This window comes from Encephalitozoon romaleae, chromosome X (assembly GCF_000280035.1).
Source record: "Encephalitozoon romaleae SJ-2008 chromosome X, complete sequence".
In the NCBI taxonomy this organism is placed as follows: domain Eukaryota; kingdom Fungi; phylum Microsporidia; family Unikaryonidae; genus Encephalitozoon; species Encephalitozoon romaleae.
In genome coordinates, this window is record NC_024904.1 from 67,079 (window position 1) to 85,191 (window position 18,113).

General features: G+C 41.6%; 12 protein-coding genes across 12 annotated transcripts; 5 read left to right on the forward strand and 7 right to left on the reverse strand.

Moving 5' to 3' along the window:
• Positions 1-50: 50 nt before the first annotated feature.
• On the forward strand, positions 51-935 carry EROM_100520 (hypothetical protein; the record flags this gene model as incomplete). Its single annotated transcript, XM_009267090.1, has 1 exon — positions 51-935. One exon carries the CDS (start codon positions 51-53, stop codon positions 933-935), a length of 885 nt encoding a protein of 294 aa, XP_009265365.1.
• Positions 936-946: 11 nt separating this feature from the next.
• Positions 947-2,065, reverse strand: EROM_100530 (histone acetyltransferase; the record flags this gene model as incomplete). The annotated part of the gene is made up of 1 exon (XM_009267091.1): positions 947-2,065. One exon carries the CDS (start codon positions 2,063-2,065, stop codon positions 947-949), a length of 1,119 nt encoding a protein of 372 aa, XP_009265366.1.
• A 49-nt stretch (positions 2,066-2,114) lies between these two features.
• On the forward strand, positions 2,115-2,645 carry EROM_100540 (putative ribosomal biogenesis-like protein; the record flags this gene model as incomplete). The annotated part of the gene is made up of 1 exon (XM_009267092.1): positions 2,115-2,645. The coding sequence occupies one exon, from the start codon at positions 2,115-2,117 to the stop codon at positions 2,643-2,645; it is 531 nt and encodes a 176-aa protein (XP_009265367.1).
• A 112-nt stretch (positions 2,646-2,757) lies between these two features.
• On the forward strand, positions 2,758-5,151 carry EROM_100550 (HrpA-like helicase; the record flags this gene model as incomplete). Its single annotated transcript, XM_009267093.1, has 1 exon — positions 2,758-5,151. The coding sequence occupies one exon, from the start codon at positions 2,758-2,760 to the stop codon at positions 5,149-5,151; it is 2,394 nt and encodes a 797-aa protein (XP_009265368.1).
• A 36-nt stretch (positions 5,152-5,187) lies between these two features.
• EROM_100560 (DEAD box ATP-dependent RNA helicase) lies at positions 5,188-6,570 on the reverse strand (the record flags this gene model as incomplete). Its single annotated transcript, XM_009267094.1, has 1 exon — positions 5,188-6,570. The coding sequence occupies one exon, from the start codon at positions 6,568-6,570 to the stop codon at positions 5,188-5,190; it is 1,383 nt and encodes a 460-aa protein (XP_009265369.1).
• Positions 6,571-6,654: 84 nt separating this feature from the next.
• EROM_100570 (translation initiation factor eIF-2B subunit) lies at positions 6,655-8,319 on the reverse strand (the record flags this gene model as incomplete). The annotated part of the gene is made up of 1 exon (XM_009267095.1): positions 6,655-8,319. The coding sequence occupies one exon, from the start codon at positions 8,317-8,319 to the stop codon at positions 6,655-6,657; it is 1,665 nt and encodes a 554-aa protein (XP_009265370.1).
• Positions 8,320-8,576: 257 nt separating this feature from the next.
• On the reverse strand, positions 8,577-11,321 carry EROM_100580 (MutS-like DNA mismatch repair protein; the record flags this gene model as incomplete). The annotated part of the gene is made up of 1 exon (XM_009267096.1): positions 8,577-11,321. The coding sequence occupies one exon, from the start codon at positions 11,319-11,321 to the stop codon at positions 8,577-8,579; it is 2,745 nt and encodes a 914-aa protein (XP_009265371.1).
• Positions 11,322-11,345: 24 nt separating this feature from the next.
• Positions 11,346-12,446, reverse strand: EROM_100590 (ankyrin repeat-containing protein; the record flags this gene model as incomplete). Its single annotated transcript, XM_009267097.1, has 1 exon — positions 11,346-12,446. The coding sequence occupies one exon, from the start codon at positions 12,444-12,446 to the stop codon at positions 11,346-11,348; it is 1,101 nt and encodes a 366-aa protein (XP_009265372.1).
• A 102-nt stretch (positions 12,447-12,548) lies between these two features.
• On the forward strand, positions 12,549-13,349 carry EROM_100600 (hypothetical protein; the record flags this gene model as incomplete). Its single annotated transcript, XM_009267098.1, has 1 exon — positions 12,549-13,349. One exon carries the CDS (start codon positions 12,549-12,551, stop codon positions 13,347-13,349), a length of 801 nt encoding a protein of 266 aa, XP_009265373.1.
• Positions 13,350-13,416: 67 nt separating this feature from the next.
• Positions 13,417-13,914, forward strand: EROM_100610 (hypothetical protein; the record flags this gene model as incomplete). Its single annotated transcript, XM_009267099.1, has 1 exon — positions 13,417-13,914. The coding sequence occupies one exon, from the start codon at positions 13,417-13,419 to the stop codon at positions 13,912-13,914; it is 498 nt and encodes a 165-aa protein (XP_009265374.1).
• Positions 13,915-14,197: 283 nt separating this feature from the next.
• EROM_100620 (methionine aminopeptidase 2) lies at positions 14,198-15,274 on the reverse strand (the record flags this gene model as incomplete). Its single annotated transcript, XM_009267100.1, has 1 exon — positions 14,198-15,274. The coding sequence occupies one exon, from the start codon at positions 15,272-15,274 to the stop codon at positions 14,198-14,200; it is 1,077 nt and encodes a 358-aa protein (XP_009265375.1).
• A 144-nt stretch (positions 15,275-15,418) lies between these two features.
• Positions 15,419-18,058, reverse strand: EROM_100630 (transcription initiation factor TFIID subunit; the record flags this gene model as incomplete). The annotated part of the gene is made up of 1 exon (XM_009267101.1): positions 15,419-18,058. The coding sequence occupies one exon, from the start codon at positions 18,056-18,058 to the stop codon at positions 15,419-15,421; it is 2,640 nt and encodes an 879-aa protein (XP_009265376.1).
• Between the last annotated feature and the right edge of the window lie 55 nt (positions 18,059-18,113).

Here is an 18,113-nt window from a genome sequence, read left to right on the forward strand (position 1 = left end):
GGAGTGTCTGGATATGAGGACCTTAAGAATTGATGGAAGCGCCCCTGGGAATGGATGTCCAAGGATTAAGGGAGGAAAGAGAGGCCTGCATCAGGGAAAGAGTCTTACTTGCAGACGAGATGGACTCCTTTATCGTCGGCCATATAGGAGAAATAAGAGAGGTGCTAACGATTGGAGAGGCCATTAGCAGCATGATCTGTTCGGAGGAGCTTCTAATGTTTGTTTCTTGGAGAGTCTCTAGGCTGGTAGAACTAATAAGAGACAAGAAGATAGAGGTTCTCAGTGATCTACTTGAGAAGAGAATAGATTGCAAATGTCTTGAAGATATTTTGGCTGCAGAGTACTGTTGTAAAAAGGTCTTGTCCAATGACACTATAGAATGCCCTGTGCTGGACATAGATGTGTGCATTGATGTAGTAAATGGAATTGTTGACATCAAAGGCGACAGATTCCGAAGAATCATAGTCGGCACAGACAAAGTTTTGCATAGATCGTTAGATAAGTTGTTTTCTGAGGCTTTTCATATGAAGGTTAGTAAGGAGCTGATGCTATCATACATCTTTAATGTGAAGCTAGAAATGGGACTGGAAATATTCAGAAGCCTCTATGAAAAGCCTTTGGAGGTTTTGAAGAGTTTGGCTTCTTACAAATACTACAAAGAAAAAGGAATTCACATACTTATTAAGAAAGATGAAGTACCACATCATCTCTTGGAAAGTGTAAGAGCCGAGGTTGAGAAAGAAATAGCTGGCATAATTGGCATGGAGTCTTCGGATGAGAAGAAGGTGCTCCTTATCAATTATCTGCTTGTAATGTTTGGGGGAATTGGATCAGACCTTGATCTAAGCTACTTCGATGGCAAGAAAGAAGGATACGTGCTGGATTGGAGAAAGTTTGAAAACAATACCTTTACTCAAAATACAAATATAAGCTGATAATCACAATTTCAGCATAACTTAAGAAGAGATCCATCCACACACTTACTCCTGGACCTCAGGGCTTTTTGCAGCTGCTTTTCATCGTATGTGAAAATAAACTCGTTTCCATCTATCCTCAGCATCTTGTATGCAGAAAGGGTTCCTATTATGTCATCTTCAGATATATGGGTTTCCTTCGATATATCTGCAATACTTGTCTTGCTATGCTTTGATAGGTATTCCACAATCACCTCCATCCAATATGTTCTGTAGCTGAGCAATCCAAGATCACTTAGAGGCTTTTCCGGCCCTGAAATCATATTTTCTCTTTTGCTAAGAAGATACGAGAAGTCTATCAGAATCTTTCCATATCCTTTCCTTTGTTCAAAAGGGAGAGTGAGGATGCACGCAAGATTGTATCCTTGTTCAGACATCTTCTCCTTTGAAAAGTATCCTACTATCTGGTACCCATTGTCCTCAAGTCTGCAGAGCACATAGAACATAAACACATCTATGTCATAGTAAAGTGACTTATGATCCAGAAACAACTTTGATAGTAATGATAGATTTCTGCAGTAATTCTTTTGTATGTGCCCATCACACTCAAAAAAGCTCAGGTTCCCATCCCGATATATTTCCCTTCCAGGAGGATGTCGAAGTTTGCACTGCTTTGCATGCAGAACCAAGTTATCCATTGTACTGAAGTAATACAAGCAAAACTCACATATATAAACAACATCACTCTCTGCTATTGCTTTTGGATACGGTGAGAAGTACCAGGCATCGACAAGATGATTCCGAAGCATGATTTTCTTAACATTCTTCATCTTGAACTCTTCATCTTGTGGAGGTTTTTCTAGTGTGGGCTTTTCTTCTTTCACCTCGTCCTCCTTCTCAGAGGTTTTTCTTGACTTTTCAGCCTTTTTCTTCTTTGGAACTTCTATCTGGCTTGGATCATCCAAGTCAACCATAGATCCATCAACCCATTCATCAAGTCTTCTGTTCAGCTCTACATAATGCACATAGAACTCAAGTCCAGACTTGTTTGTTCTTCTTCCCAGGATCTCTGCCTTAAACACTTCCTCGGTCCCATTTACAATCTTCTTGACAGGAACCTTGAATCCCACATAAACATCCTCGAGTCTCATAGGCTGGATGTCCGTGGCAAATTTTTAGGAAATCAGCTCTTCCCTCCAGATGAGGGATTTAAAACAAGAAGAAGAAAAGGAGGTTCTCAAAAAGCTTAAGTTCTTCATTGGTGATAACGTGCACAGGATCCTTTCTGGAGAGGACAAGCTCTTCCTTCATAACCAGCGCGTAATGCTTCTTTCAGAAAAGATGAGGGCTGCAACATCCATGATATCCAGGAAGAATCTTATCATGGCTGGGACGGTGATCGGCAGGTTTACTAAAGGCGGGAGCTTCCGACTCGGGATATCATCGCTTAACTTTCTCTCCCAATGGGCAATACACAAGATTTGGATCAAAAACAGTGCAGAGATGAACTATGTGTACGGAAACAACTCTCTGAAATCCCACATATTTCGAAGTTCAGAAGGGATCCCTATAAATGCAGGTGTCTTTGTATTCAACCAGCATGATGTTCCTCTTGGGTTTGGGATTACAGCCTTGACGCCCCAGGGCTACTCCAATGCAAAAGGCCATGCACTCGTTTTACTGAGGCAGTCAGATACAGGAGAGTACCTCCGTAATGAAGAAAAGGTGTGATTTATATAAACGTCTCCTTTACTAAAACCACTCTCTTTGGTTTAATGGGCTCTGTAGGCCTCTCATCTACATTTTATCATTATTTCTATTTGGCAGAATAATCCTGGGTGCAATGACTGCTAGGAAAGAAAAGCTTTTGAAGAAATACTTAGAAAAGAAAAGAAAGCAAAGAAGCAGAGATGAGCTATATGCACAGATAGCTGCATTGAATAAGCTCAAGGGGAATGGCTGTGACGAGAAAAAGCCTGTCCAAAGAAATCTAAAGGAGGCTAAAGAAGTTCAGCATGATATGGAGGACATCTCAACATCAGCCTCTGAAGATCTTCCATTTGATTTAAAGAATGCAAAGTCCCAGGCCATACCCAATGAAATAACATCTACTACCTGTGAAGCTACAGAAGATTTGGATGGAGAGGAGGTCATGGGCATGTACCTGTGGGATTCTCATATAAAGAATACTCATGTGCAGTCCACAGATGCTTCTGTCTCCCCCGGAGATAAGGAGATGTCGTATAGTAAAGACATTTCTGAATCCTCTGTCTCTAAGGAAGAAAACACCTGCACTGAAGAAAATGCAAGAAAAGATACTCTTAGAGAGTATGACACAAAAACTCTTGGAAACAGGAGAGAAGATATTGAAGAATTCAGAAAGACCCTGCCTATCTATTATGAAAAAGGTGAGATTATATGTGCCGTCAGGGCATCACCAATTGTTTTTGTTACCGGAGCTACTGGATGTGGTAAAACAACCCAGATCCCCCAGTTTCTTTATGAGGGAGGGCTTGGAATGGAAGGGATGATAGGTGTTACACAACCAAGAAGAATATCTGCAACTTCGATATCTGCCAGGATCAATGAGGAGGCAAATGAAAATCTCTGTGGATACAAGATCCGATATGAATCTACAGTCACTTCGGAAACAAAGATTAAGATAATGACGGATGGAGTTCTGCTCAAGGAAATACAGGAGGATTTTCTTTTGTCAAAGTACTCTGTCATAATCATTGATGAGATCCATGAAAGAAGTACCAACATCGACCTCTTGATTTCCATTATTCCTCGGATCATGAAGGTTAGAAAAGAGAGAGGGTGCGAGCTCAGGCTAGTCTTGATGAGTGCTACCGGAGATGTAGAGGAGCTCAAGGGATTTCTTGGAGACATTAAGGTCTTTGTGTGCCCGGAGAAGAGATTCCAGGTAAGCACGTTTTATGAGGAGAAGACAGAAGAGGATTATTTGAGTGCAGCATACGAGAGAATAAGAAAAATAGTTCTTTCTGGATCTGGGACTAGGAAAAAAAGAAAAATGAATGAAGGAAAGACTGACGTGATAGGGTCTGGGGTTTCCAACGACACATCTGCCTCGATTCTTGTTTTCCTCACTAGCAAGCAAGAAATATATCAGCTCAAAAATAGGCTAGAAGATTCAGGAATGGACATAACGGTGCTTCCTCTTCATTCATCCCTTTCAAAGGTGGACCAAGAGGCTGTGTTTATCAAAACAGTCAATAGAAAGGTAGTTCTTGCCACCAATATTGCGGAGACAAGTATTACCATAGCAGACATTGTCTTTGTAATTGATTCTGGAAAGGTTAAGAACAAAACAGTAGACTCGGAGGGTGTTACAAGATATTCGGTAGACTTCATCACAAAGTCCAATGCAATTCAAAGAATGGGGAGGGCTGGAAGGACTGGCCCAGGGATATGCTATAGGCTGTATTCTGGAGAAGCCTACGAGAAGTTCTATGAATCCCCAGCGCCACAGATTTTAAGAGAGCCTCTTGACAATGTTGTTTTGAATCTCATGTCTCTGGGAATCAGAAATGCACAAGCGTTCCCGTTTTTATCAAAGCCAAGGAAGACATCCATAGATGATGCCATTACACGTCTTCAGGGTCTGGGCGCTGTTGATGAGAACTTAAATCTGACGGACATAGGAAAGAAGATGTCAAGGTATCCCATAGAGCCTCGATTGGCGAGACTGCTTTGCACGCAAGGCCTTGAAGACATATTTACAGAGATCCTTGCTCTTATCAGCTTGATCTCATCTGGCACCGAAATAAAAAAGAATCGTAGCAACAAGAAGTACTTTGAAGGTTCAAAAAGTGATCTTCTTGTCCAGTTAGGTATATACAACGATTTCCTGAGAAGTAAGAACAGGAAAGCATTCTGTACAGAGATGGGCCTGAATTACACGACTGCAGTTGAGACGATGAAGATGATGGGGCATCTACTAAAGCTATCTGGACGTGCAGCTGATAAGGATCCATCTCTAGATCTGTCACCTAATATATGTTTAAAAATAAGAAACATAGTGTACCGAAGCTTTGCTGACCATTTGGTAATCCCCTTATCTGGATCACATTTCTTCCATAAAGAAGAGCTTATTCCATCAAGGGATAGTATTTCTGTTAACAGCGATGATTTTGTTGTGTTTGAGACTCTAGTTTCGAGCAAAGGCAAGTTATATATGAAGAACGTTACAATTGTCGAGAAAGCCTGGTTCTGAGGAGCCCTGAATAGACCATCCACTTCAATACTAACTTTATTTCTTTCTTTTATATTTCCTTTTAGGTTTTTCTCTTTTTCTTCCGCCTTCTGGAGGTTTGGCAAACTTCGCGAACCTAACATTCCTTAGCTCAGCCATCCCGGGTATCTTCTCTAAAAAGAAAAGCTCTGCCAGAGAATCGAAGTCCAGACCTTTATAATCTAATATGTATGATGCAAAGTGTTCTTTGTATGACCTTATGTATGACACAAAAGCCTTCACGGAAAGGCTTAGGAGGTTTGAATCAATCTTACTCTTTACGTCATCATAAGAAATAGTGGGCTTCATCCTGTAGCTACTTTCCACCACAGGAATACCCTTAAGCTTTAGGAATTCTGTGTAAGCCTTTTCATTTGGCATTACAAATAGAATAGACTCTCCTTTACATCCATTCCTGGCAGTCCTACCACTTCTATGGACTATATTACTATATTCTTTTGGAACATCGAAGTGCACAACCAGGTCTACATCTCTGAAGTCTATCCCCCTTGCAGCAACATCTGTGCAAAAGAGAAGGCTATTTCCTTGGCAGAACTCTTTATAAACTTTATTTCGTTCGTCTTGGGATATCTTCCCGTGGATCTTGTATATGTTCTCAAGACCAATTCTTGAAAGTAAGCCAAAAAAGAAATCAACCTGATTGCATGTCGCAAAGAAAATAATGCATCTTCTACCATTCACAATGTCTATCAGAGCAAACAGCTTTTCCATAGGACTTAGAATAACATACTCAAGAGCAACAGGCATTGCACTATTCCCCACATTGATACTGACAGGGTTTCTCAGAGAAGCTCTCGAGAGCTTATCTACCGAGTCATTGATCGTTGCAGAAAACAATCCTGTGACCCTGTTTTTTGGAAGCTTCTTAATCAACTGCATCAGCTTCTCCTCAAATCCAAACCCTAGTAGCTTGTCTGCCTCATCAAGAACGACATGCCTGATCCTCGAGAACTTCTTTATATCCTTACTAACAATCTCCAAAAGTCTCCCAGGCGTTCCAACAACAATGGAAAACTCTCCTTTCATTCTCTCATAGTCCTTTTCTATATTCATTCCACCTATAAAGCATTCACACCTCACATCAAACAGTTCTGCCACCTCTTTAATTTGCATGGCAAGCTCTCTAGTGGGTGTGATAATCATTGCAACAACATCCAGATTTCCACTCCCTTTTCCATCATATATGCAACTGAGTATCGGAATAAGAAACGCCATGGTCTTTCCTGTCCCTGTTGGTGATTGAACCACCACATCTTTTCCTTTTAGCATCTCAGGAACACACATCCGCTGGACATCAGTCATTTCTCCAAATCCATTTGCTCCAACCTCCTTCTTCAACCTACTGTTCATACAAACATCCTCAACTCCCTTGACGTACATAAAAACTGGGACAAGCCTCAGCAAATTCAAAAATGAGAAACATTCTTAGAAACTCACAACTCCTCTCTAAAACCTTTATTATCATTAACTAGCAATAGGGTTAACCCATTTCTTCAGGATCGAATTGTATCTCTTGAAGACAGAACGGGAGATGATTCCATCCTCAACCAATAAATAACCGTACTTGAAGACTATATCCATCCTGATCTTTGGTGGGCATTCTCCAAGCCCTTGCACAATAAAGTCCATAAGCATTTCTTGCTTTTCAGTTTCTCTCATGTGACCATCGAGAATAGAGAAAAACATAGAAGCTCTTATTGTTGATCCATCTATATCATTAAAGTCTATCATTTCCACTAGGAACATCGAAAATGCCTCTATAAGATCAAGGTCAGAGGCATTCCGCACTATTCTAAGAAGAGTTATTTGCTTCACCACATCGTCCATATCCACCTTATCCAAATCCTCTCGTTCAACTATGGACAAAAGATATGCCACCACATCATCAAAGAACGATGTCCCTCTCTTGTGCTCTTGTTCCTCACCCAAATCCTCATCAATCTCCTCTTCTAGGTGGTTGTAATGAACAACTCTTCCTTCAGAGAAGACTATGTGATCCATAAAGTCTTCCTTTATCGAAACATCATCCCATATAATGCATCTATCTATGTTCCCTCCAATAAAACACCCGTGTCCAACAACAGAGTTCTTGATGAAGTGGTTCATCTTAAACTTTAAGTCACACCCAATAACCGTATTCGATATAGGCTCATGGAATTCCACATCAGGGATGTCGAAGAAAAAGTTACTCTCCACCTGTACAAAGTTTCTAAGATCCCCAGAATTATGGCATTTGAACCTGAGTAAGTCGACAGCCTTGCCTTCCCTGACATCTTCATTAAACTTAAAGTAATCATACAATGTAATAATCTCTCTACTATAGAATCCATTCATCCTCTCAATACTGAGATGTTCCACCCCTCCAAACACGTCCACATCTCCCTGCCTACAGCACATTATCTTGAGGTTGTAGGCATTGAACCCAAGAATCCCTCCAACAAGGTCTCCAAGAGTTCTGAAGTCGAAATTCTCGGTAAACAATGGGAATATTGCTGACGACACTACAGCTATTGTTGGTGATGACAGACTGGCTGTAAACTCGACAGTCCCATCACTTTCAATTGCTCCCTTGACCTTCTCGCTGTCATACTTCTCATTGACACATTTGTTATAAAAAATGACCTCACTACCTTTGAATCCATACAGGTGCGAGACCTTACTGTTGCTCTCGTTGGGATGTAAAAAAAGAGTCATAACAAAACTCTTGTCTTCCCGGTGCTTATTAACTATGCTCCGGAGTGGATAATTTGTATAGTGGTTTGCATATATGACCAGCAGTTCATCAAATTCAAACCCATTGTCATCAATATGCCTCATTAGATCCCCCAAAGACTTCCCATCACACCCAAGAGATATAATGTTCATCCTCTCATCAAGCTCAGTCCTCTTGACATGCTCCACAACCTCTTCACAGTCATTCCCAGCAAGAACAACATTGAAAAATTTCTGATCGCAAAGACTCGATAGTACATACTCAATCATAGGTATGTTTGCCACAGGAAACAAAGACAAGTTTTTCTTGAGGCTGGTCATCTCCTCAGGAATATGCTTTGTTTCGTAGAAATCACATATCAACAGCACTATTTCCCTGTTTTCTCTTATAAAGTTTTTAATGCTCCTAACTTCCATCAAATTGAAGGGCCCCGGTGTTTGCCTTTTGTTTATCGATTAGAGATCTCATTGGTTTATGGTCCATCCAAATCAGTTCCACATTCAGACATACCATTTGTGCCTTGAGCAGTCTCGTCACGTGTAGAGAATTTCATAAGGTCTTTCACCATGCTTAAGCACACCTCGAAGAGGCAGCATTCTCGTTTCCCGTTATAAACACACAAAAGATTTCCTGATAAGTTTAATCTTCATAAATATCATCTCTCCCGGTTATTCTACGCCTTTCGTAGTCTCTCCCTTATCTTCTCTGCTCTCTCAACAATATCCTCGGGAACTCCTGCCATCCTCGCAACATACAACCCATGAGAATCCCGAGATACCCCACTCATAAGTCTGTACAAAAACACAATATCTTTCCCTTTGACCACGGAGCCCATGTATCCATTGCTGACACCCTCGACATTCTCAATGATTCCATGGTAGTGCGTTGAAAATAGAACGTGGCATTCTTTCCTTTTGAGGTACTCAATAACCGCTCTGGCAATGCACTCTCCGTCTTTAGTCGATGTCCCACGCCCGAGCTCATCCATAATCACAAGCGAGTTTCTTGTCGAGTGTTTCAGAATGGTGGCTGTCTCTTTCAGCTCAACCATGAAAGTCGACTCTCCCTTTGCTAGATTGTCTCGGGCTCCTATTCTTGTGAAGATCCTATCAAAGAGAGGTGTCTCCATCTTCTCGCAGCATACATCCATCCCCATCTGGCTAAGGATTACATTGAAGCATATCGTCCTCAGTAAAGTCGACTTCCCACCCATGTTGGCGCCAGTAAGCACAAGTATCCTTTTCTGTGCGTCATAGTCGTTTGCCACAAAGTCAGGGTGTATTGGACTTGACATCCTAGAGAAACATAGCTTTGTAGAAAGGACCGGCGTTGATGCCCTATTTCGCTGGGAAAACATTGCAAACGAAAGATAACAGTCTATGTTGGCAATCTCCCAGAACATTTGGCGGAAAAAAATAACATGTGGAAGGAGTACACCTATGGCTCTTCTAAGCAATGACCCCTTGGACTGAAATATCCTTTCCTCGCATTCTATGTATCTTTCAACAAGCTTCTTTAGATCTCTGGAGTAATACCTATTTGTGTTCTTAGTTGACGACATTATGTAGTAGTCCGGGGGAACCTTTGTTTCCTTAGGCACCTCTATTTGGAATATCTCTTTTCCTATGTCTTTAAACTTTACTGATGGGGACCTTAGCCTATCCCTTTGCCTTTGTAGATATTCATTTAAATCATCCTCGATCTTTTCTTTCTCACTTATAAGATGGCATAGCTCATCTTCATTCTGTTCTCCAGGTGATATTTCGGTATCAGTCACGTCATAGACCCTACGGTGCCATGTAAGTATTTCGTCTATTTTTCGAAAGCACTCCTCAGCCTTTTCTGCAATCGCTCTTGTATTACCACAATCTCTTTCCCTCATCATGTGTCCCAAGATATTAAAAGCTTCCCTACAAGTATCAATACACCCGATAAACTTGCTTAGATCCTTCACAGCAGGGTTTCCATTGTAGAGCTTCGATAAGAGTCGTTCTCCATCCCCTATCCTTACTAACACATCCCTTAGCCTTGAGGTCTCTATCTCCTTGAACATTCGTCCCATTTCTTGCCTCCGAACAATATCATCCTTCTTTATCAAAGGTGCCATCATCCATCTCCTGAGCAGTCTTTGCCCACCGGCTGTGCTAGTAAAGTCAACAGTCTTGAAAAGGGTCTTCTCGTCCGTTCCATTATAGTTGTTCTTGAATACTTCCATGTTCCAAAGCGTAGTCTCATCAATACTCATGGCTCGTGCCTCATCCTGAAGCCTTGAAATCTTTACATTCTTTAAGGCATCCCCCCGTTGAAGTTTATCCATATAATTCATTAGATATTGGAAGCACACATACTCCCTCTCATTTGAAAACTCATACTTCTTATTTGACACACACCCTGTTTTGTCAGGCACAACACGAGGAATCCCTTCAATGCAAAAGTCTGCAATCATCTCCTTGACGTCATGCTGTGAAAGAATTGTTCTGATCTCGTGCCTGGATCTGCTGTCACAAAAAGATGAAAAATAGATCTCTCCGATGCTTGCGTCATATAACAAAACAGATGTATGGATCTCTCCACGGCAGACTTCCGAATAGCAAATGTCATCTGTCGCAACACTCATCAGATACATAGGGACCGAAGAGCTTATGTAATCCATATTGTATATCGTTCCTTGGGTAATAATCTCCTTGAGCTCCCGCCGTATTATTTTGTTTTTAGCAATTCCTCTTTCCTTACTCTTGCTCATCTCGTCTCTTTCCCGTATCTGCTTTCCAATCATGTTTTCGCTTTGATCAACCCTTGCAATCTTGTATCCATGTTCCAAAAACCTTCTGGTCCAGTAATCGAGGCTACTTTCCGGAAACCCAGACATCCTCATGTTGACTCTGTCTGTTATCCTTAGATCAAATAACTTTGCCCCAATAAGTGCATCATTCTCATATAACTCATAGAATTTCCCTTTCTTAAAGAACACAATGGTGTCAAAATGCTCTTTCTTTATATCCCAAAACTGCTTTTCAAAGGGTGTAAGCCTGTTATACTCATTCTCCGGTATCAAAAGAGTCGAAGGATCGTATCCTTCATCCCCCTTCTTCCTTCCATTCTTGTCTCTAATATCCTCCATAAACCTATACCTCCTCTCTTTATCTTCTCTTTTCTTTTCATCCCCTTCTTCTCCGCCTATTGCCTTATCATACCTTCCTTGCAATACTTCCGTATCATTCGTGCTTGCCCACTCTCCTTCATTGTTACTCTCAGGACCCAAATCTTTACACATCCTTTTACCGTCCTGACCATCCATATCCCTAGAACTATTCCTACCATTTTCCACATCAAACTCCTTCTGTGGCAATTCATCTGAACTCTTCTTCTTTCCCTTTGAAACTTCGAAGTAGTCAAACAACGTCTTCTTCCCCTTCATTCACAGCCTTCTTTCATCGAAAATTTATATAGGCTTAGGCCTTCTTATATCCATACCTGCAGCTAGAATAAGCACAATAAAAACGGTTACGGATACCAACTCCATCCTCACCTCAGAGGCATGCCCAGATAAAAGTACATTTACAGTCACGGTAAAGGTGGAAAGCAGATGCCTTCTGAACAATCCCATGATATCCTTACTGATACAGCTGTTTATGCACGGGCAGTGGTGGTCAAACTCCAGGACACACCTATTGCAAATGGAGCAATGCTTAACTCCATCACCCTTTCTTCCCAAGCATGTGTAGCAGAAGTTCTCCACCATATATTCATCCTGCTCTATCATTGTAGATACCAGCTCTTTTACCTTATCATATGTACTTACAGACCCAAATCTTGGATCAGACAGAAACAAACGGAAGAGAGTAAAGAAATATTCAAGTGCATAAACACTATGCTCACAACTTTCTTCAATCACATTACAGCCAATGTAGAAAGAATAGAACAAATTAAGGTACATGGGAGCCCTTGTTCGAGCTATTCTTCCCCAGAAGACTAGAAACATCACAATCACCCCAATCTGATACGTCCTCCCAAAGAAGAAGGACATCCCATGCATCCCTATGGAAAACCCCTCTAACCCCCATTCATTATATCTTCCTGGCACTACATTTGTTTCTAGAAACCTCTGAACATTCCTGGCGCCTTTTACTTTTGCATATGTCCACAATGTCCTATTCTTGGTATCCTTGGTGTTCACATCGGCACCATAGCTTAAAAGCAAAATCATTCCGAGGACATCGTCGAACCTAACACATGTGTGTAAAAGCCCCAGGCCACTTTTGTTTACATATCTAATATCTGCACCGTTCTCTATAAGAAACTTCATGACCTTGTAGTTTGAGTTGTAAAGCGCATAGTATAAGGGAGAACTGTCTAACACTCCTCCAACACTATTGGCAGCTCCACGGCATTCCATCATCCTCCGGCACATATCTAGATTATTATACATGGATGCCCAATGGATCAAGCCGGTTCCATCAGAAAACTTATAATTGTTTGGAACGGCCTTTAAAGACTTTGTGTTGTTTGCCATCAAGGCATCCTTGATCTCTTCATCATCCATGCAATAAACAAAGCAAGCAAATATAAGCTGCCTAGATGTAAAAAGGTTATAATGCTCAAGAATGATGGTAAGAAGGTAATAAAAAGATATTTGTAAAACCCTATGATCTATGATGAAAAGACGCTCCTGAAGGCCTTGGAACATAAGAATACTGAAGAAAGGCTGCTCTTTCCCTCCATATGCTCTGTTCTTGGTCTCCAGTACTTCTCTGAAGAAAATGGTGTCCTGGCACATACCTTTGCAAGCCCATCGTTTGTCATAGACATGTGTGAAGAAAGTGCAAAGATAACCTTTGTCGATGAAAGCTTCTCAAAGTGCTTCGGATATGTTGAGTTCTGTCTATCCCGGTTCCTTGAAAAGAGAAGGATGGTTGACTTCTACTTCCATCTCAAGATGTTCTCTCGGATGGAGAGGGGAAATGAAAGGGTTTCCGAAAAAGGCTCCAAAGACGTTTGTCATTGCGTCTACGATGGGAACTACTGCATAAATCCATCGTTCAAGGATGTGGCCGAGGCGAGCACTAATGGGATTTATAACATATATAGACACAGGTTTGAATATCATCTATACACAAAGGAGTTTATTCTTCCCATTCCTATGAATGCTTCTCCAGAGGATGAAAAATGTGTCTCCCTGGAGGGCGAGGATGTGAATGGCAGAAAAGTAAATGCAAAAATAAGCTTGAACCTGGCCAGATATTTCGGGGCAAAGGCTTTTAGCCGCGAGGTGCTCAGGGCACTTCCTCCCATGGGCTTTTATTGGAGGGGAGAAATAGGGTGTTCGGAGGTGCTTGTGCAGAAAGACCTTGCTGTATATATTGATGGGGAGTTACACAGGGATGTGGCCTTTCTCATGAAGCTTGGAAAGAGCCTGGATTTCTCCCTTAATTTCTTTACCAGCTAACACATGTCTTTTCCTTCTGAATGCCCTAGAATTTGAAGGTCTATAGAAAGCCACCCTAGCCGAGCCAATGCTAATTGTAAACAGGGCCCGGTTGAGAAGAAACTCCATCATAGAGCTGTGCGTGTTTCCAGACATGAATGTCCATGATACAATGGTTGAGTTGAGTAGACAAACGGACAAGCCTGTGTTCTTTGATACAGTTGGAAATCTTAGATTTGTGGCTGATGCCTTATACATTCTGAGCTACAGAAAGCTTATAAAGGCACTCCTATCGTTGAGGTCGAAGCAGGGGTTTGTGCTGTTCATAGACTCTATTTCGTTTCTTGCAGACAAGTCAATGGAAAGCCTTCAAAGAGTTTACAATGTCCTATGGATGCTGATATATGAGAATGATGCCACCGTTGTTGTTTCAAACCACTATAGAATTGCCAGTAACACAAGTGGTACCGAGTTTGTCCCCAGACTAGGGAAGAGATGGAAGATGATGGTGAGCTATAGAATAATGTATGGATATGACGGTGATAAGATTGTTACAAGAGTTTATAGCGATGAATTGTTTGAATAGACTATAAGATGAGGAAATGTGTGGAAAGGATTGGAATGAAAACTTATAAATGCTAATTCACAGAACCCCTGTATCTATTGTCTTCTGTTTTAAAAGTTGCCTATGATGAGAGCTTCTGGCTTAGGCTTGCTAGCAGGGATCAAAACCCACCCTCTGCAATGTCCATATGACGAGAACAATAGGATGTCTCTGAGGCTTTTTAGTTTAACATCTATCATTCTTCGTCCACCCTCTCCTTTCTCTTGAAGAATAAAAGGGGCATTACAGGTAACAGCAAAATGTTTTAATAGTCATCACCTCTTGTAAGAACCTCTTTTCCGTTCTCACTCAAATATATTGTATGCTCGAACTGCGCAATCCTACAGCCGTCGATGTCATTGAGAGGAGGGTACGGGATGAAAAGCCCCATCATTGTGAGCAGATTCACACTCTTCAAGGAACTCCCCTCCACCAGATTGTAATAGTCCAAATGCCTTGGACTGAAGGGGAGAGTTCCAAACGAATCCCTCACAAACTCGTAAACCTTCATCAAATCCTTGTTGTAAAGCTTCCTACTTTTATATGTGTTTAGCATGAAATGCGAACATGGAGGCCTATCGTTTATAAAGCCCTTTCCGGTTGTTGCAAATGTTTCCACTGCATAAAATGTATCTCCCGTGATCCTTGTTATATCTTTGTTGTTCACCGGTGGTATAGAAATACCTCCATGGATCTTGAACTGAGATATGGAATGCCCGTGAAGATCTGACACTGGCCTAATCGCCCATGTATTACCATCTACCACCATTTCATAACTCGAGATAACTTCATTGATGTCCCTACCTATGTCACAGACTCTTACATCTATCCCCAGTGACTTAATTCCAGTCTCAGTGCCCTCCTTGGCAGCCATCAACAGAGGCTCAAACTCTTGTTTAAATGCAATTGTAAATGCAGAATCCATTATCCTCCCGTTGGAATGTGTTCCAAAGTCGACTTTCAAGACATCATCTTCGGTTAAAATAATATCCTGGTCTTCTGGATTGACTGAGTAGTGTGCAGCACAAGAGTTCATCGACATCCCTGCAGGAAACCCTATTCCGTTGTTTCTTTCTCCCGACAGAAGTACTCTCGTGGAATCCTCTATAGACTTCACAATCTCTAGGAGAGTTATCCCTGGCCTTATGATGCTTTGCACCTTGTATCGTGCCCTTCTATGTGCCTCAGCAGCCCTGCGGGCATCTTGCAAGACATCAGACTCAGTGGCATTTTCTATTTCGGTATTCTTTGGATCAAACAGCTTTCCTTTCCTGTAAGTACCATTCTTCGGCAAAAACTCGATGGGAAGCTCTGCAGCCTGATTCATCAAAATAAATTTCATTCCATGGGGTCTAGAAATGGATAATTATCCACTTACCAGAGGTCATCAGGTATAAAATCAGTCCTTTGATAGAACTAGCATCAGCAGCACTAGCTTTTATCCATGTCCTCAGGATCAAGCCTTAAAGATATGGAACATATTAATTTATTCATCAAAGAGCTCATTCAAGACCCGTTCCGCCTCTACAACCTCTTCCAGCTTCTCATTGTATTTCTTATACCCTGTCTCCACAATAGCATCTGCAATTCTAGTCAGAGAATGGTCTTCTCCATTGTACTTACGGCAGTTGTTCTGCATAAGCTCTAAGTCTTCTAAGAACTCGTTGAACTTCTTGTACTTGTTATGCCTCACCTTTGTCTTTATTGTTGTCAAGTCAATCGGATTAGATACAATCAGAGGATAGTCGGGAAATTTCTTGGTGGATACAGGCCTATGGAATGCAACAGAATATGGAATCTGAAAGAATTGGGTGAGAAGATCAAGCATAATCTCCTGTAGATAGACCCTGGCCTTCCTCTTTTCGGCCTCAATCTTTTTCTTTGTCATCTTCGTTGCAGATGCAAACTTTGGGCAGGATTTGTTTGTTTTCATATGTCCAACCTGCCCGCAGTTCCCACATGTAAGTACCCCCTTTCTTTCCTCAGATATCCTTTTCTTTCGAGCCTTCAGGTATGCTTTTATAACCCGGGGATCTGATATCCTTTCAATCTCCACACGAGTCGAATCCCCTTCGTTGTAAGTACGTTTGATAGTTAGGAAAGTCTCATCAGATAGCATTGTCGTCTCACTTAGTAAATCTGCATTTCTCTTCTCTTCCTTGTGTCTCTGAACAATAAACGATTCATCAAATGGAATTTCCTCTATAGAACTCAGAGATCCAAGTTGCTTATTCCATATTTGGTCTATCTCTTCCTTGTATCTAAGCTGGTGCTCATTAATGATCTTTCTGTTTTCAATCTCATTTCCTCTCTTCAACCTGATCTTTCTAAAGCTAAATCCTTCTCCTATCCCAGTGGGGTCTCCAGGCCCGTTCAGCTCAAGGAGTCCTCTTCCATTACATGCATTTACAAAGTTTCTGCTAAGACACCATGGTGGAGGAACCATTTCCTCCTCGTTCTCCTCGTCATCACTCTCAACCACCATCTTGTACCCAGAGTCCTGGAGCTTTCTTTCTCCTGCCAGCATGCTCTCATATTGACATATGTTTTCTGGAGTAACAAGCTTCCTAAGATCTTCCTCTCCCAGCAAGGCAGAACTCGGTCTCAGTACCCATACGTTGTCCCTTCCTTTCTTCACACAATCTGCATATTCCTTCAGCCATTTTCTCTTGCTTCCTTCACTGAAGTAAGGAAACATTTCATCCAACTGTGAAATTCTAAGTTCCTTGTTTCCTCCCTCCTTGTTGTTGAACAAGCGGAATGCAGCAACCTTAAGTCTGTTCTTACAGAATATGTTTAGTTTCCTAGAGTGAGGTGCATAAACTTCTTCCAATGGGAACTGTTGTCCGACACAATAGAGATTGTCAATGCTCCTGTATACTAGGAACTCCCCATCTGGCGCAGATTCCGCTATACACAGATAGTCTCCAGAACTATGCTTGAAAACAGGTGCAATAAACAAATTGTTAGTAAGAGCCTGTATGGATGTCCCAGGAGCAACATCACCAAACCCAAAAAAGGGGGAAGGGTCCTCAGGATCTAGAACTGTGTATTGAGACTGATCAGGAGCATACTCATCTCTTGCATTACTTTTTCTATAGTAGATATTGAGTAGACTCACCATCCCAGAGTTCACAAGGAAGAATGGATCCTCCTCGGAATACTCAAATAACGAGAACGGGCTACCGTCCTTGACAGTTAGCTCCCCGGCCTTCTTTATGATGCTTTGGACCTTGTTTCGGGTACTCTCCAGAGCCTTGAATCTTATTCCATTTCCACTCACCGTGAACTTTGGCCTGTGGAAGTTTCTAAGCTCCTCCTTTGTGTGGTTGTTCTTGTAAAATATCGGATCTAATCTCAACGCAGGAAGAGAGTGTTGCACTCCAAACGTTCCTAAGCTGTTCTTTGCTTTTGATTCCTGCCCATAATACTTGTCAAGCGATATGTTATACTTTCCTTTCAAAGGCTTGTCTACAGAAAACACCTCCTTTTGCTTCTTCTTAGGCCTTGCCTGCTTCTTCTCGTCAGTCTTCTCGAAGATCAGGTTGGGGTCCTCCAAATAAAGAGTGAGAAATGACTTACGGCTCTTTACATCGTTTTCATCCACAATAACATACTTTTCCCAATCTTCTTCAAGAATACTATCCACTAATTCTATGGTTACGGTGTCTACTGTTTTCGAAGGCCCTGTCTTATCCGTGTCATACACTACACTGTTTTCCCATTCAACAAGGTCAAACGGGTACTTTATTTCCTCAACCTCCTCTAAGGAATCCTTGAAGGTTTTCCGCTTTGATATCTCTTTTTCAAGTTGTTTCCTCTTAAGATACTGCCTTAACCCTGTGCTTCTTGTCGAGCCGGAAAGTGCCTGGAGTGTTGTACTACTATCCCTTGCATACGTCATGCTATTCCTGAACTTAGCCTGGTCATCCACTTCATAGCTCATCGATTCATTGGGAAGTTTTCTTCCTTTGTACTTCCTAAGCTTATACTCATAAGACTTCTCGGTCACAAGCAGGTCTAAAAATCTTACGTTTGTTCCTCTCTGCCTTGAAGTCCCATCCAGACTGCCATTCTCCTCATTAGTCTCTGTCTTACTCGAGCATTCTCCAAATTCTGCTTGCATTCCCAAATGTTTGGGGCTGAACACCTTCCAATTCCGAATTGGTAGGAGAAGATGT